The following is an 18,139-nucleotide window of genomic DNA, read 5'->3' as shown; positions in this document are numbered from 1 at the left end:
CAATTAATCAGATAAAGCGTAAACATATTTAATGGCTCTAATTTTCCATTGACTTCTAAATGCAGCTTAAGTTATTTTAAGAATGTTCTTATGAACAACAAAGATGACTAATTAATTCATAAATATTTATTTATACTGTAAATGTGCTGCTTATTCAGCTGTTACAAAAATTAAAAGGACTAAAAAATTGTTTCATTTTAAAAGAAAGGAAATGCAAAGTACCAAAGTCTTTTTTACAGCATTGCAAATTGCTTCTGCTTTAAAAGGTACTTGAATTCATGTAGACAAAAGTTTAGCTGGCTGACTTTGGCTAAAATGATAGTTCAACTTATTTTTCACACATCTTTGTGTCACTGACACTCTTACCGAGGTTGAGACCACATCCTCCTTCCAAATGTCCAACATCATGTCTCTGCTTGAAATGCTGGCGTAATCACAGATGTACTGCCATAAAAACAAGGTCCTCTTCACAAAATGAGTTAAGTATTCATGTTTTTAAGAAGAATAAGAGGAAATATCTTCACACTTTGCATGTTTTTGAGAGTGACCCGTTTCCACCCGTAAAAACACGAGCAATTACGTCACGACTGGCGTCGACATGATCGGCGACAAATTTTATTGTCAACTTATTGCTGCAGTCCGAGTTTAAAGTATATTGTGCCTTCTTCGACACTGCTCCTTTAGTCTGGAGTGTGTGCCCCTTTGCTCATCGTCTTATCGTTCGCATTTCTTAATTACCTCTTGAGGAACTTTGAAGAAACTCTTATCCTTTTCGCAATTTGATCAATTCCAACAGCCTGAAGCATAGAGCATTTTTCTTTGAGAAAAGCAAAATGCCGCCCGGAACGCTATAACAGACGCTCGCTGGCCCACCACTTCAAGCCTTGCATGGTTAAGGAGCTGGACGTGACGTCAGGTGGATACAACCTATTATGGTTGTGGTACATAGTGTATTAAGTGTGACTAATAGATGGCAGTCATACATAATATATACATTTAGACTGCAAGTTGACGCCTGTTTAATAAATTACTCTAGCAAGGACTGGTATGAAAGCAAGACTAAAATATTGTTTCACTGTCAACATTACACACGGTGCTCAAAAATCTGTCAAAATATTTTAGTACGGCTTTTGTACGCTACAAAGCCACACCTTTTGAAATTGTGATAATGTTCCCCTTTAATGGATTGTCAGAGCATAACTGCCACCCTAGTCAGGTGTACTGTGCTTCAACATACAGATATTATTATGATGTGTGTATAAGGACCTTAAAATATCACCGATTTAGGAAACATTTTATTTGGTGTTTTGTTTGACCTATTTTGCAAAACCAAATTTTTTTTTTTTTTTTACCTATTGGTACCTGCTGTTGTGTATTTGGGATCTGCGTAAATCTTGAAAATGTACACGCGTCCACCATTGTAGTTCGCGCCGTAGTATTCATCCTCCGCTGTCAAAGTGGAGCCACGTAAATAAGACCGCCCACAAAACGGCGCATTCTGAAGAGACGGTCATAAAGTGGCTTGAAAATGGTCTGTAATACATAATAATATTTAATAATCTGTAATACATAATACTCTATAATACATTTTGACCAAAGAACCACAATTAAATGTTAAATAGACCACAAGGAAGTGTTTTAAATGTAGAGTTAAAAATCATAATATGACCTCTTTTAATGAGCCTTATAATTCGACCTATTCATCAACAGCACTGCCTTATAATCCGGTGCAGTATTATTATAATATATGTAATAATACAAATGAAAAGCTCCTGTAATAGATTTCTTGTGAAATAAATCCGACCAAATCGAGTTAAGTTGATAACTTGTCCTCTACGATCTTCTCACCCTTTTCAAGTGCAGGAGGACACACGTCCCAAAGAACTTGACAGTAGTAGTGGCTACATAGATGAGACTAAACAAAACAGATTATGCTGGCCAGTACTGTGGCCACTGACTGGGTCAGCCTCAGTCAGCATTGCTACATTTCATTAAGAGTGTAAACGGGACTAAAGGGTGTTATTTCATGTTTAGAGGGCTCTCATAATGTTGAAAAAATGCATTTAGAAGGTCGTAAACAGTTTTTTATGCTCTGGCTATTAAAGTATTGGAATTATAAATAATATTTCCTACTTCTTGGAAAATCATTTATCAGGGTCATGTCCGGAACCAATTAACATCAATAAACGAGTGATTCCTGTCCACATTTTAATATAAAGACAGAGCACTTAGTAAAATATATTTGCATATGAGGCTGTATTCGTACAGGGTTGTAAGATATACCGGTATTAGTATAATACTGCGATACTAATGAATCATATTTGGTACTATACCGCCTCTGAAAAGTACCAGTCCTCCCAAGTTTTCTAGTATGTTGACTATTTTATAGTAGTATTTTATAGTATAAATTGCAATAAGATACATATGTTTAATGTCCCCTAAGATTTGTTTTGTTAAAATAAAATAATGCAATTTTTTTCTGGTCCCCATTTATTTATTAAAAAGTATTGAAAATATTTTGGTCCCGGTACCAAAATATTGGTATCGGGACAACACTAATTTCGCATTTGTGTGTTTTATTTTTCAGGTTACGAGCCGATGACAGGCGACTGTGTTCAAGCTAAATATTTTATTAAGCCCGACCAGTGGACCACCCAGGCTCATTCAGTCGCCCCTCTACGCTACTGTCGTCTCAATCAGGTTGCTGCCTCCTTGATGGCATTGTTCCTACCATTTCACTTTGTATTGTCTCAATATGAATCTATAAACCATGTCTTGACCTGTGTCACAGGTGTGTGTAACTAGCGTGTGCGTCAACAAAGGCGTGGTGGAGGACAGTGTGTTCTTCTGCCTCGACTCGCTGATGCTGCCCACCGACTACACGCCTTTGCGCGGCCACCTGGTCAATCTGGTAATGGTGGAGAGCAACCAGTCCTTCTACCGCTGGAGGGCCCTCTGCATGGCGCCGTGCACGGAAGGGTAGGAACTACTGCCACTCACACTCTGCCAATATGCAGGAATCTTCTACGTTAGGATTACATAAAAAAATTAGGAAACTGATTTCTACAGATGGGTGGGAATGTCACAAGTAGGATTTTTGATAGCGCTCTGCAGGTCAAACAGATTCTGTTGCAGAACGCTGGTAAACATCCAATGTGTATGAACAGTGGAACTTCTTTAAGTTTGACAACTCGCCCATGATTACCAACTCAAGTCCAAGTCCACTGTGTTATTCCTAATACTAAAATGAGCCCGCTTGAAGGGGAACTGCACTTTTTTTTTTTTTAATTTCACCTATCGTTCACAATCATTATGAAAGACAAACGGGCAGGGGGATTAAAGATGATAAAAAAAATGCTTGCAAGTTGGTTCCTGTAGTAGACTTCAAAGCCTCTAAAACAACTTTAAAACCGTCAAACGTTTTTTATACACACTGAAAGTGTATATATATAATGTAGTAACAGATACCTTCATAACAATATGTAATGTTTTTTGTATACACACTGCAAGTATATATATAATGTAATAAGACACCTTCATAACAAAATGTAAAGTTTTGTATACACTATATAAAATAAATACAGTGTGTCTGTGTATGTGTATTATTATGTATATATATATATATATATATATATATATATATATATATATATAGTAGTAGTAACAGACATCTTCATAACAATATGTAATGTTTTATATACACACTGCAAGTATACATATAATGTAGTAAGACATCTTTATAACAATATGTAATATGTTTTGTATACACTGAAAGTATACGTATAATGTAGTAACAGACATCTTCATAACTATATGTAATATTTTATATATAGACAGCAAATATTTATATAATGTAGTTACAAGACACCTTCATAACAATATGTATTATGTACAATATACACACTGCAAGTACGTATATAATGTAACAGACACCTTCATAGCAATATGTGTCATGTTCAATATTTACCGTATTTTGGTCATTTTGATCATGGTCGGAACTAATTATTCGGCGCATTTATTTCCGTTTTTATAGCAGCGCACGTCTGACTTCTGGCAACAACCCTTTCCGAACACAAAGACGTGAGTGTGTTCTATAAAATGTATAAAATGTTGTTAACAAACAACAAAGACCACTATTTATGGGCAAATGAGGATTTACAACCTTATCTTGGTGAATCTGAATTTATGGAGGGACAACTGCTGCTTCTATAAGCCAGTACGAAGGAAGAGTGCGACACTGGAGCAGACTGAAGCCGAGAGAGTGAAGTGAAAGGGAATCGAAGCTACAAAATGTGGAACAAGAAGCCAGGCTATTTTGACAGAAATTGAGGTCTTAGCCAAAAAAAACGTAAAAACCTCCCCGGTCCATCAAATAGTCTCAGTTTATATTAATCATGATACTCGCAGTACGTCATGCATGTTAGTACAATTACAGTACATACATACACTATCTGGCCTAATATTTTTTCAGTCAGTACAGATTGGTGTTGTCTCGCAGTGCTGTGCATTAAAACTCAAAACGGGTTTCTTTTTTGTTGAAGAAGGCAGCTTATTTCTTGCTGTAGTTAGCTTTTACGGCTAATACCTAAGCACCCCGATGTGATAGTAAGCTAGAAAAATAGTTCCTTAGTGTTCGCTCTTAAAATAACAATGTTGCTACCGTTTGTGTTATTATACAGGTTACTGTATTGTTGACGCTTTTTAAAGTGATTTAGGGGTAAAATAAATTGCTCCTCTTAGCTGCATAGCTAGCCACCAAGAACAAGCCTATTTTTTTGTTAGAAAGCGAAAAAAATAAGTCTTCTTATGAACGATAGGCAAAATTCTCAAAAAAGTGCAGTTCCCCTTGAAGTTGACATATACATACATGCTTGACAGCTTTTATGAACATAAAGTGTGAGACTCTATGGGTTCCTTTTCATGAAAAATTATGTTTATGAAATGTTGTGTTGTTTTTCATTATCGCTTACCAGCAGGAAACCACAAGAGCAACATAACTGTCTAGTTACACTGCACTAACGTGCACACAGCGTCTTCAAAATTAAAGCCTGGCAGTATTAGCATTTACAATGTTCCCACAGCAACTAACATTCTTTTTTTAGAATAAAGATTTGCACATACATGAAGGCATATAAAGTAAACATTAAAACAGAAGAATCTAAATAAAAATAGAGGAAAAACACTGTCAGAGGAAATCCACCCATCCATTTTTTACCGCTTGTCCTTTCCGGGAACGCTGGGGGTGCTGGTGCTTATCCCGGCTGCTTCGAGCAAGTTACCACCTCATTGCAGGGCCAACACAAATAGACTCCTTTATTACTCATTCTCACGCGGTGTCTTGTGAAAGTCACAATTAAAAGTGCAAATAAAGCAGTGACTAATTTAATACACGGTTATGTCTACGTGAATCAGCCAGTCTGAAGGGTGTGGACCTATTTGAGTTCCATGCTATTCCAAAAGAGATTTCCTATTTGGGAGCAATACAGTCCCTCACCACATGGTGCTTCAAATATTGAGGCTTAGCCACATTACTGTTTTTTTAAATTATTTTTTAGCATATTCTACAATTTTTAGATCCTAAATTAAGCATTTTTAAGCACAAAAATAGCTATACAGACGAAAAATATTCATACTACATTAATATTTGCAATAGAAATGAACAAACGAGGCAAATTGGGCTGTTCAGTATCATGGCCACTGATTGGATCAGCCTCAGGCAGCATTACTATACTGACTTAAAAGAGTGTAATAGTATGGAAGTAGAATTGTCTCACATCAACTTGTATATATCAATATGATATTAATACATATGCATATATGAATAAATATACAAATAAATAATTTGTATATCCACATGTATTTGTAACCATATTTTTGAGGTTTGAAAATATATACAAATAAAATGTATTAATATAAAAATGTGACATACAAATAAATGAAGAATTTGTATAAATAAACGTGTATTTGTATATATATTTTTGAGATTTGAATATAAATATGCTTGATTTTGTATTTGTATTGAATTTGCATGGGAATCGCTTTTTTGCTTTTGTGTCTGAAACATTCCTAACACAAACCAGATTCAAAAAATAAATGTGACCGAGTTTGATTGGCCCTAGTGTGTGAATGTGAGTGTGAATGTTGTCTGTCTATCTGTGTTGGCCCTTCGATGAGGGGGCGACTTGTCCAGGGTGTACACCACCTTCCGCCCGATTGTAGCTGAGATAAGCGCCAGCGCCCTCCGTGACCGCAAAAGGGAATAAGCGGTAGAAAATGGATAGATGGAGTTTGAATGTGGAGTTACACACTCTCCTGAACAACAAGCAGAGGGCACTGCAGCCAGAGCAGTCTGGGTCACAGACATGGTCAGAGACTGGCGAGCCAATCAGAGGCACACTAGGGAGGGTTATATTATGTCATGACTTTGCCATATTAGGAGAATGAATGATTGAATGAAATAACTTTATTTTGGTCATTTTGTGTGATCAGTTTAACAGTACAGATTATTTTCACAGTCATCGACACAAAAGCAAAAAATGCGACCCACATTGCAAATTCAATACAAGTACAAAATCAAGCATATTTATATTCAAATTTAAAAAATATATTTACAAATGCACGTTTATTTATACAAATTCTTAATTTAATTGTATGTCACATATTTATACATTTTATTTGTATATATTTTAAAATCTCAAAAATATATTTACAAATACGCATTTATTCATACAAATCATTCAATCCTAAGATCGGGATCTTTCTGTGTGGAGTTTGCATGTTCTCCCCGTGAATGCGTGGGTTCCATCCGGGTACTCCAGCTTCCTCCCACTTCCAAAGACATGCACCTGGGGATAGGTTGATTGGCAACACTAAATTGGCCCTAGTGTGTGAATGTGAGTGTGAATGTTGTCTGTCTATCTGTGTTGGCCCTGCGATGAGGTGGCGACTTGTCCAGGGTGTACCCCGCCTTCCGCCCGATTGTAGCTGAGATAGACGCCAGCGCCCCCCGTGACCCCAAATGGAAATAAGCGGTAGAAAATGGATGGATGGATCACATTTGTATTTGTATATTAATATATGCATTTGTATTAATATTATATTGATATATATAAGTTGATGTGAGACAATTCTACTTCCAATAAATAGTGACTAAGGAGCGTTATTTCATGTCTAGAGGACTCACACAATGTTGAAAAAAAAATTTGGGCTGTAAATAGGTTTTTATGCACCAGCTTTGAAAATATTTCATTGATAATTAATGATTCCTACTTTGCGGAAATTAATTGTGGTCATGTCCGAAACCAATTAACAGCAAAAAACGAGAGAATAATGTAAGCAACTGTGCAATATAAGACAAAGCACTGCTTAGAAAATATTTGCATATCAGGCTGTATTCCGTGTTTAGGTTACGAGCCAATGATAAGTGACTGGGTCCAAGACATGACCTTAATAAATACAGTTCATACATTTCATAGTTACCGTATTTTTCGGACTATAAGTCGCAGTCTTCTCCACAGTCCAGCGGAGGGTGAGACCCGGCCAAACCAAAAAAAGAAAAACACATTTTTTTTATAGTTTGACGAAGTCTCACCCCCGGCCAAACTACAAAAAAAAATGTGACTTATAGTCCGAAAAATACGGTATGTCCACAACCAATTAATAGTGATAAACGAGGGACGACAGTATATGTAGAAATAGTTCCAGGGTCAAACTGTTGTCACTTAAGATCTTTTAATACTATTCTCTGCACCTAGTTTAACATACAGTACTCAGCTGGCATAAACGTGTAAAAATAAGCTAACTGAGGTAAAAACAAACAAAAAAATCTTAGGTTGTAACGTGAATATATACTACACCACACCTTTTTGAGTATCTGTTGGCAAAAAAAGTCTCAAACAAGCACTGTGTGCACCTACTGTAATTCTGAGTCTCGCTGAACCGAGACATCTCATTATGAGTCCATGTTATTGGAGTAGGAGTTGCTATTATTTAAATTTTCCTGAAGGAACTCTCCTGAAGGAATCAATAAAGTACTATCTATCTATCTATCTAAAAAGACCAATGTAAAGCACAACGCAATTATATGTTTGTGCAACTGTAGATGTAATTGATCGGTTTTTCTTGCTTCTTTTGGTTGCAGTTTGAAGTCAGACCTGACACAGATGTCCATGACTGAAATGGAGAGTTTGTTAGAGAATAAAGGAGGGCTTGATGTATCTTCCTATGGCCAGTTTGGAAATTTGATGAGGGGGGAGTGCCGGCAGCTGGTGCTATGGATACAGTAAGCTAACAAATGGTGTTGGTACCACAATTATAAATCATCAAAGAGAATGCCTGTATGTCTTTTAATGCCAGTAAAAGTATTCTGCTTACAGTAAGTACATTTCTGCTTATGTACTTATAAATGTGGAAAGATCATCAAGAATTTGTTTTTACGAGTCCTTGATAGGTCATGGAAACATTGGAAAATGTGTGGGAACGAAGTGGAGTTTTATCCTCCCTCTGCTTTCTGAATAGGAACAAAGGCTCAGAGACACACCGGCTCAAGACCAGCGACTTTGCCGGTTGGGACTCGGAAGAACAGTTTTTTTTCAGTACAGTCAAGACAGGACGCAAAGAGCAGCTGAGGTCAGGGTCCTCTGGGGATCATGCAAAAGAGCAAGGCCATCTTGCAGATGAGGCCGATAGCAAGGACGCAAATGTGTCCCCTGGTGTGAGGAGAGAAGAACGAGAGGTGGATATTTCTCCAGGAGAGCGTCTGTCTATTGCAGTGGCGTGCCAAGCAAAGTAAGTAAGTTTAAAACCAATTTGATGACAACACTGAATTGAATAGATTAAAGTGGAAGGGGTTTTCTTTGGCTTCGCCCAAGTCTGGGCATGCTGCCGCATCACATAAAAACAGTCTTACGAGTGTGTGTCGCGTGCGCAGCTCAATTTCATGTGTGGGAATTTTTCTCAGGAGCCTGGGAAGCTGCGATGAGCTGCTGTTGCTGCACTTCTCCTCTTTCATCATTGGGAGGCGCCTGGAGGTTACGGTGTGCAGTGAAGAAGAGAGACTTTTGTGTCCCTCAGCGCCCTACAATCCTGCGAATGCCAAACATGTTCCACTTCCAGCTTCTCAAGTGATCACTTTGACTGCTCCCAAGGATACATTCAGGTATTCGTGTGACAATAACCCTGCCCACTGTTGCAAAGTATTGTGTATTATCATCCAATTAAGCTGATTGTGTTGTTGTACACGTCCCACTTACAGAGAAGCTCTGATGACAGTGAGTTCACACAGTGCAAAGAAAGTCAAACAATGAGCCTTTAATTGGCCTCTTAGTGTAAATTTAACTCTTGTGCAATAATTTAATTTAAAGTTGTTGATTTATTACTTCTTTCAGTAACATCAGTTAATAATGAATCAAACAACTGACTAATCACAGTGTATACAGCTGTGGAGAACACCTTAGACAGAAAAGAGGCGTGCAAACTGAATGAGCTAGTCAGACGCTGTCTCGTTGTTATATATGTGAAACATTTACAATTAACTATAGCAAGTTTTACAGGGGTCACATAATGATTTTTTCCTACATTTAAAACACTTCCTACATAACATGCAATGGTGGTTCTTTGCTCAAATGTTTGCATAGATTTTGCTTGTTTCAATGTTTAAAGCTGCTTTCTGACCTCTTAAAGGTGGACTGCACTTTGTTTGGTATTTTGAGTCGTTCGCGATCATTATGAGGGACAAGAACACAAGTCTTATTTTTATTCGGATTTTAAAGATGATTTAAAGCGCTTGAAAGGTGCGGCTAATGATGGGAGTCACCGTTGTAGCCTGTAAAGCCCTCTTAAGACAACTTCAAAACCCTCCAACGTCAGTGTGTATATGTTTATATATATACAGACACATTAATAACAATATAATGTTCAATATTTACCGTTTTTTGATAATTTTAATCAACTGACTTCTTTCACGCATTAATTTCCATTTCCATAGCAGCCGATGTCCGACTTCTAGCAACAAATGTGTTGTTTTAATCATGGCAGACTTGGTAACAAACAAAGAAGATTTACAACATCCTATATTTTTTAACATGAATGAACGGAACACTTCTAGAAGCGAGCACAAAAGAAGAGTGAGACGTTGGAGCAGAGTGAAGCCGATAGAATGACGTTAAAGCGACTCAAAGCTGCAAAATGTGGACTTTGGAGACAAAATATCTCGACATAAAAAATTATTAACTTACTACAACTTCGGATTACAATGGCAGGCTCATGCAAAGCTCTTTGTGTAAACCTCTACCTTTGACGTCACCAATTGGGAAAAGGTCACAAATGGGACAAATTCTAAATAGGTTGCTTTGAGGAAGTATAAAAAAAGGGAGCATCGTTTTATAAATTTCCGCCATTTACAACAACTTTAAAACCCTCCAACAACATTGTATATATACACACTGAATGTTTATATATAATGTAGCAACAGACACCTGTGACAAATGTGTGTTCCTTCTTCCTGAAACAAACGCGAGTGTGTTGTAATCATGGCAGACTTGTTAACAGACAACGACGACGACTATATTTGGACAAATGAGGATTCGCAACCTTATCTTTTTGAAGCTGAATATACAGAGGATGAACTTCTGCTTATAGATGCGAGCATGAAGGGAGGGTGAAACATTGGAGCAGACGAAAGCCGAGAGATTGAGATCGGCGTGACTTGTGGGCATAAACAGGAAAACAACGGACGGGAGAAACAAAAGACATAATCCAATGAATAAATTTAATGAGGGATTTGAGCAGGGTACAAACACATGACCAACACTTTTACGACCAACCGGAAACATAGCAACCAGGCTAGCAACGCACCTCCTTTACGGCAGCTGTCGCAACGTTCTTTAAACAACCGCAGCATATATATATATATATATATATATATATATATATATATATATATATATATATATATATATATATATATATATACACACAACATATCCCCCTTTTTTAATTTTTGTTTTTCTTTCCTTGTAAACAAAGCAAAATCACACTTTATTTGTGTTAGTCTAATTATAAATAATGCAGACGAGGCGTGTTGGCTGAGTTCTTGACGTTTACTGCTGGGTAATGACATGCAACAACACTTTTCGGGGCTATCGCGCATGCTCGTCACTCCCGTTGCATGCTGGGTAGTGTAGTTGTTATATTCCCTAGCTCATAAAGAAATAATTTTAACTCAATAAACTGTAAATCTTTTTTTAGCTTTAACTTTTCATATTTTAGCATTGTAACCACATTTGCAAATAACTTTTCTCTTCATAGAAATTTATTTCAATAAAGAAATAAAGTGTAAAAATGTCAAAGCATCATAACAAACAGTCATGTCAATAGGGCGGTTTAGCTCGGTTGGTAGAGCGGCCGTGCCAGCAACTTGAGGGTTGCAGGTTCGATTCCCGCTTCCGCCATCCTAGTCAATGCCGTTGTGTCCTTGGGCAAGACACTTTACCCACCTGCTCCCAGTGCCACCCACACTGGTTTAAATGTTACTTAGATATTGGGTTTCACTATGTAAAGCGCTTTGAGTCACTAGAGAAAAGCGCTATATAAGTATAATTCACTTCACTTCACTAGTAGCAGAAGTGCACTTTTTGGAGAGCTGTATTATTTTCAGTTTTGTGCCCAAGGGACTGATTTTATTTAACACTATATTATTATTTATACACCTATAGTGATCACAGAGACAGGTTGTTTTTGTGTTACTGTATATATTTGTTTTTCTGAAAAATCCCACTTAATATACTTTAGGTAACAACAGTCAATATTTATTTTTTTTATTTTATTTTTTTTAGGGGGGTAACAGTCAATATTTATTCGATTTTATTTTTTTCTTATATAATAAAAGTGAGCTTTTGTTAAACCAAATATTGTTGTTTTTTTCATGTACAACAACCTATCTGGACTCGATAAGATAATCGATAAGGAATCGGTTTGATAAGAGTATTCGATAATAGGCTCGAACTCGATAATTTCTTATCAAACATTATCCCTAGTTATACTTGAGTACTTGGTACCATAACTTTATTTTTCCCAGTAGGCTGCTTTATTTAAAAACTATTTTCAGTATTGGTATTCTATTTGACAATTGTTGCACTACTGCCATGTTGAGGCCTTGTTGATTTCTTGACTTTTGATAGTCTTGTTTTTTTGTTTGTATGTTTACAATAGCTTTGACATTTAAAGTTTTTTTATACGAAAAAAAAATACTGGACAGTAACCATTGTAACCAAATAATGGCCTGGTGCAAAAATAAATAAAAGCCTTGTGCAAATAACCGTCTGCATCTTTTAAACGCCCATCTCCAAAAATGATTTTGTGAAATTAACACCCTGGCTACTATTTGGTAATATACGGTAACTTCCCCGTGCAGCTGGACCGAACAGACACTGTCCATCGAGTGAGTCACTTTACTATTGATCATGATACATGCAACACGTCGTGCCTGTTACTGTCAAGCTAGCTGTGAACAAACAAAACATGAAATAATACTTTACAGATACTGTAATTTGATCATGTTTTTCAGTCAGTACAGATTGGTGTCCTATGGCATTGTGTCGAGTATTACAAACTCAAGAGCGATTCAGCTGCTGACGCAAAAGCTATCTTATCTCTCTCCGTAGCTAACTCACGGCTAATGCCTTAGCATGCCGTTCCAAGACGATTTCTTACTACGCTAGAAAAATTGTTCCTCACTGTTCTCTCTTCCAATAACAATTTTGCTACAGTTTGGTTATTATACAAGTTACGGAACGTAAATGAAATATTTTGGGCGTTTTTTGGATGCATTATAAAGTGATTTAGCGGCAGGATGGGTTGCTCCCATTAGCTGCATTGCCAGTCATCAAGAACAAGACGATGTGTACGTATTACAATGCAAAGAAACCCAAAAACTCTTGTCTTGTCTCTCATAAGGATTGTAAATGATAGGCGAAATGTAAAAAAAAATAAGGTGCAGTTCCCCTTTAACATGGTAGGCAGTGTTAGTTTGTAAGTCACCAGCAGTATTAACAGCAGACTACTTGCTGACTTTGCCACCGCTGCTGTTGGTATTTCTCCAACGACTCGGAGGAGATCGAAAACTCCTCATTCATTCAACGTTATCATTTGCTGTGTGTGCTAATGTTTTGGTAGTATTTTCTCAATTTGATGCAGTAAACTCTTTGCAAGTACTGTAAGTTGCCTTGTCTTCTTTTCTCGTGATTTACTCTTAACATTGGTGCTGCGGATCGGCTCCGTGCATGGCAACGTCAACAAAACAAAAGATTCCCAGGGATGGAAACACCAGGAGCCGGGTTTTCAACAAAAACTTCTTTTAGATTTCCATCCCTACCTGTGTACCAGACTTGAGTCATGCCACCTGATGTTTGTGATTTACTTTCCCTTCTCCAGACTATCCAAACGCCGACTGCCATGTTTCCTACCTTCCTACAATGTGCCGCAGTCATTGAGACACTGCGTGGCTGCACGAAAAGATGTCCTAGTAGTTCGGCCATGCTTAGGAGAGGTGAGGTGGTGTTCCAGTGATTATTTACATAAGTACTTTTTATTGTGTGCGCATGTTTGCAGGTGCTGTCAGCATCCAACGCACAGGCCCGTTTTTCCACCCTTTTGTGGCTAGAGGAGCTTAATGCTGAGAAGGAGCTGGAAGAATTCACTGTCCATGGTTCTCTGCTCAGGAAGGGAGCCGTCTACCTTCACCTAGAGGTCCTTGGTTTAGCCGAGGGGAGGCCCTGTCTCAATATAGGCCAGTCATCTCTCCAGAGCAAAGATATTGTATTTTGACTGCAATGTGTGACACAAGATGTTTCCACTTTTATAGGTGACAAAATCGTATTGAAAAGGCCACAGAGCAACGGCGTGGTCGTAGAGTGCGTTAGCTGTGTTGTTGAGGTAAAGAAACACGACATATACACCCTTCAGGTGTGTGTAATAATCCTTGATTTGACACTTAGATCAATGACGAGGACGTTAGTCTGAAAGTGAACTCGGAGTTTCAGCGCTGCTACCTAGGAGAGCCTCTTGATGTGGAGTTTTCTTTAAACAGGTGAGAAAGTGCACAGTTGCTTTTCAATTATTTTCTGTTACCCCCCGGGAAGATGAAAACATTGTGTCCCACCACTCTCCACTGCGAGTATCATTAATAGTATAATTTCTCTATAAAATTGTTATTAGTGTAAACTTATAACAATTAGTAACAATGTATCCTCTTTAACAGCAAACAAAACAAAAATACAAAATACAGATTAATTAACAACAAAGAATTTTAGTCTGTAACCGAACACATGTAAAGTTGCCTGAAATAAGAAATTTTAAAATTCCTTAAACTACAAAAAATTTTGACCGACTTTAACCATTTGAAACTGAAAAATAAAATTAAACTCAGTAATTCTACATTAAAATTGATCAGCAACATTAACTCGGGAGCACAATACATACAACAGTTCAAGCCCACAAAACTTACCTGAGTTAAACAATTTGTGATCTATTTTTTTTAATATCACAATGAGGAAGTCAGGATTTATGGTTACAATGAGCATGTACACAGCTTTATGAAGTGGAATTTGAATTATGATACTGAAAGTGTGCATGCAAGCATTCGCCTGCACACCCTCACGTGAGCCTGCCCCACTATTTGAGAATAACTTCCTTAATGGATTTAGTTGCTACTTTGTGATTGGTTTATTAGAAGTATGCATTATCATTAATAACGTGGCTACATTTGTCCACTTTATTACCAGGATGACCATGAGGCGTTGTCACCATGCCGTCCAACAGACCAAATCTTTTGCTGAGAGTAAGTACAAGTGTATTTTATCATTTAATTCTGTTTTCGTTTGAATGTTCTTTAAATTTGGGTTGAATTAATTAGAGGTGGGAATCTTTAGGGACCTCCGAATTTGATTGATTTTTGAGGAGACTGATTGATTGATAATTGATTTTTGGTTTAGCGCGATCCTTGTAATATATTTGTGTATAAATTATAACAAAACCTTTTCAAAACAGGTCATAGTTTACAAAAGCTCCTCCTGGCTGCTGTCATACGACCTACCTGAAAAGTATCAACCTTGAAAACGTATTTTTCAAAATGTATTTTTGAAATGTTATTTACAAAAATCACATAATTTTAATCAAGCTAATATAAGAAAATTGAGCAACTCTAGCCGAATGCCAGCTTTTCAATAGTTAAGCTAATAGTTTACAAAGCAATTAAGACATACAAATAAAATACTTATTAAATACATTACCAACATTTATTTGGACCAATATTATTACTAATATGAATTATAGTAGTTTAAAGTTTTTAATTCAAAATTGATTTTCGAAAATAATCGATTTAGACTGAAAATACCAAAAAAATCGCGATTAGATTGTGAATTTTTTCATTTTATTTTTATTTATTTTTTTAGCACTCCTCTGTTGAAAACATGTATTAATTAAATAATAGCGGTTTCTGTTTTCATATTTAATGAAAGCGTAAAGGTTTAAGTCACCAAAAGTAACACTAGGGGGTACTGTTTTGTCAAACTTTTTCCTCATTCTGAGGAAAAATAACATTTTACTCAGCAGTACTTGTAAGTAATATGTGTTCAAGAGTACTTTATATTCTGTGATGGAAAACCTTTGTTTATACACATTTTGTGGATGGAATTTTTATTTTATTTTATTTATAATGGACTTTAATGATAATAAACCTTGTTTTTCCATTGTGTAGTTTTCTTCCCCTCCAAAGTGACACCTCAGCCTCCTCTGTTGGCAGTGAAGTGGGTAGATAAAGATGACACAAACAAAACACTGGATGGAAATAAGGTACATATTAAAACTAAGGCTGTCAAAGTTCATGTGATAACCTGTTAACTATAGATTTCAATAACTGCACAAATGTTTTCACTGGGAGATAGAGCACGTTTGCACAATTTTGATCCTCTGGCCGTGATGTAGCTGGGGAAACTTGGCTGCAGTTCACTAGTTAGTGATGAGCCACAAGCTGGAAAATAGCGAGCAGTAATGGAGAAAGAAAAGGCTACATAATGGAAATCTTACTTTCAAAGCCATGGCAAGATGTTCTCCAAAATAGAAAGAACCATATTTCACCATGAGACGATCACTACAGCAAATGCCTGCTGCGCTCGTTGTTCAGAATGGCGCTTCACTTCCGTGTTTAGTTTACAGTAAACGAGCAGTGATAACATAAAATGTAGATTGTTACTTTGAATACTTTAGTGAAGTAAGATGACATAAAATCTAAACAGAAAGTAAAAACGGTAGGCAAAAAGGTGAAAGGGAACATTTTTATTGCAAAGTCGATCCGACATTAAAACATGTCAGAACACTTTCTCAAACCCCACACTTTCCCTGCTTCAAAATAAAAGCGCTACACTAAACATTTGGTTTAACTACAATAACAAAATAATGTCTTACATTACTAATGATAATGCTTTGTCATATATGTCTTGTAATGTTATTCTGTGATATTTGCACCTAAGAGAAAAAAAATGCTGGTATGTCAGAATATTTTTGGCTGGTTGAAATATTGTGTAAATTCTTTTATCGTGTGTTCTAGTGAAGTCCACAATTACAGAATGATTAGCAGGCTGTATCTTAAATTTTATTAATAAATAAAGAAGGCGAAAACATTGCCATGCAGCAATATGAAGACCATTAGTTTGTTACAACATTTAATGTACAAAGCATCAGAAGCATTTATTCAGGGAGAAAAATCACAGGTTACATTAGCAACCATCTTTGACAATCAAAACATGATCGTAGCAATCCACATTTTGTTATTAATACGTGAAACTGGTATTTAATCATGGAAGTGTAGCTCCTCTAAATACAAGTGCTCCTAAAGCAGAAATACAAAATCTGGCAAGACACCAACAGACTGCAGGTGTTTATTTTTTATTAAAAGTGTGTTTGTCCCTTATGCTTTTTTTAAACAGCTCAAAAAAAAGTTTTAAACACATTTTATTAAAGCTAATTTTTTTCCAGTCATGTTGCTAAAACTTGAAAATTATCTCTCTAGTGTACACTGACTAATGATGAAAAATCATATCTATCTGCAAATAATCATAATTGGTTTTGGGTGAACTACAAACAAAATGCAATTACCGCAAATAAATATTTTAATCGTTTGACAACTCTAATAAAAACATATGAAAATGATGTGTAGTTTCTGAGTTGAATCAATTTTATCAGCAGGCGGCTGCTAAAGAAAATGAACAGTTGGTAAGCATTTCATTCGACATGACATCAAAGGCCTCACAGACCAAAGGTACACATATTTAATAATGTCATCTCAAGCAATGTTTGCATCCTAATCCAAATGTTGATTCTAGATGATGCAGTACCAGTCAAACCCATCCCCAGCCTCGGACACTTCTTCAATCCTGACCTCAACCCTTCTCAGAGGGACGCAGTGAAGAGGATCCTGGCTGCAGAGTGTCGCCCCACCCCTTATGTGCTGTTTGGACCCCCTGGCACTGGAAAGACTATTACGCTCATAGAGGCCATACTACAGGTGATCACAAACACAGATTAGATATACTTCAGACTGCTCACTGTACAGTTTTAACAGCAAACCAAATGTGTTGTATCAAGGGGTGTAACGGTACGTGTATTTGTATTGAGCCATTTCGGTAAGGGGGTTTCGGTTCGGTTCGGAGGTGTACCCGACACGGTCATATTAAGTAGCGCCGCACGATGTGTAAACAATGCACAACAAGGCACCATGAATTTATGATAGACTGACCATACCTCCTCTTTTCACCGGATATGTCCTCTTTGCGGAGCTGTCCAGGTGGAGTTTCTTAAATGCCTCGAATGTCCGGCCTTTTGAGTTATGGTTGCGTGTATTTTCAAAATACATTCAGGGTTAAGAAGGGGTTAAAAACAAAAAAAAAAGTGGTGCGCCCAGAAACGTTCGTGAGGGAGGGGCAGAGACAGAGAGAGCGAGAGAGTTATGATAAACACGCACGCGTCGCCATGCTCTGCTTTTTACCCATAGATTTATCAGATTTTATTTTTTATTATCTATAGCAGTGGTGTCAAAAGTGTGCCCCGGAGGCCATTTGCGGCCCACAGCTAATGTTTTAAAGGC

The 18,139-nt window shown here is 37.0% G+C and overlaps 1 protein-coding gene across 4 annotated transcripts in view; it reads left to right on the top strand.

Annotated features, from left to right (window-relative positions):
- mov10l1 (Mov10 like RNA helicase 1) overlaps positions 1 to 18,139 on the top strand; it is a 58,555-nt gene that overhangs the window by 25,495 nt on the left and 14,921 nt on the right. For 3 of the 4 annotated variants that reach the window (XM_061916724.1, XM_061916725.1, XM_061916722.1), the window contains exons 5-17: positions 2,588 to 2,700; positions 2,792 to 2,979; positions 8,141 to 8,281; positions 8,518 to 8,787; positions 8,960 to 9,157; positions 13,432 to 13,546; positions 13,609 to 13,786; positions 13,862 to 13,932; positions 13,995 to 14,086; positions 14,781 to 14,836; positions 15,755 to 15,849; positions 17,239 to 17,314; positions 17,379 to 17,560. In XM_061916724.1, coding sequence (XP_061772708.1) covers positions 2,588 to 2,700; positions 2,792 to 2,979; positions 8,141 to 8,281; positions 8,518 to 8,787; positions 8,960 to 9,157; positions 13,432 to 13,546; positions 13,609 to 13,786; positions 13,862 to 13,932; positions 13,995 to 14,086; positions 14,781 to 14,836; positions 15,755 to 15,849; positions 17,239 to 17,314; positions 17,379 to 17,560 — 1,775 coding nt within the window. The remainder of the gene's footprint in view (positions 1 to 2,587; positions 2,701 to 2,791; positions 2,980 to 8,140; positions 8,282 to 8,517; positions 8,788 to 8,959; positions 9,158 to 13,431; positions 13,547 to 13,608; positions 13,787 to 13,861; positions 13,933 to 13,994; positions 14,087 to 14,780; positions 14,837 to 15,754; positions 15,850 to 17,238; positions 17,315 to 17,378; positions 17,561 to 18,139) is intronic. The other variant, XM_061916723.1, reaches the window with a different exon arrangement.

This window comes from Nerophis ophidion, linkage group LG12, assembly GCF_033978795.1.
Source record: "Nerophis ophidion isolate RoL-2023_Sa linkage group LG12, RoL_Noph_v1.0, whole genome shotgun sequence".
Taxonomy (NCBI): domain Eukaryota; kingdom Metazoa; phylum Chordata; class Actinopteri; order Syngnathiformes; family Syngnathidae; genus Nerophis; species Nerophis ophidion.
This window is presented reverse-complemented; position numbering and strand designations above follow the sequence as displayed.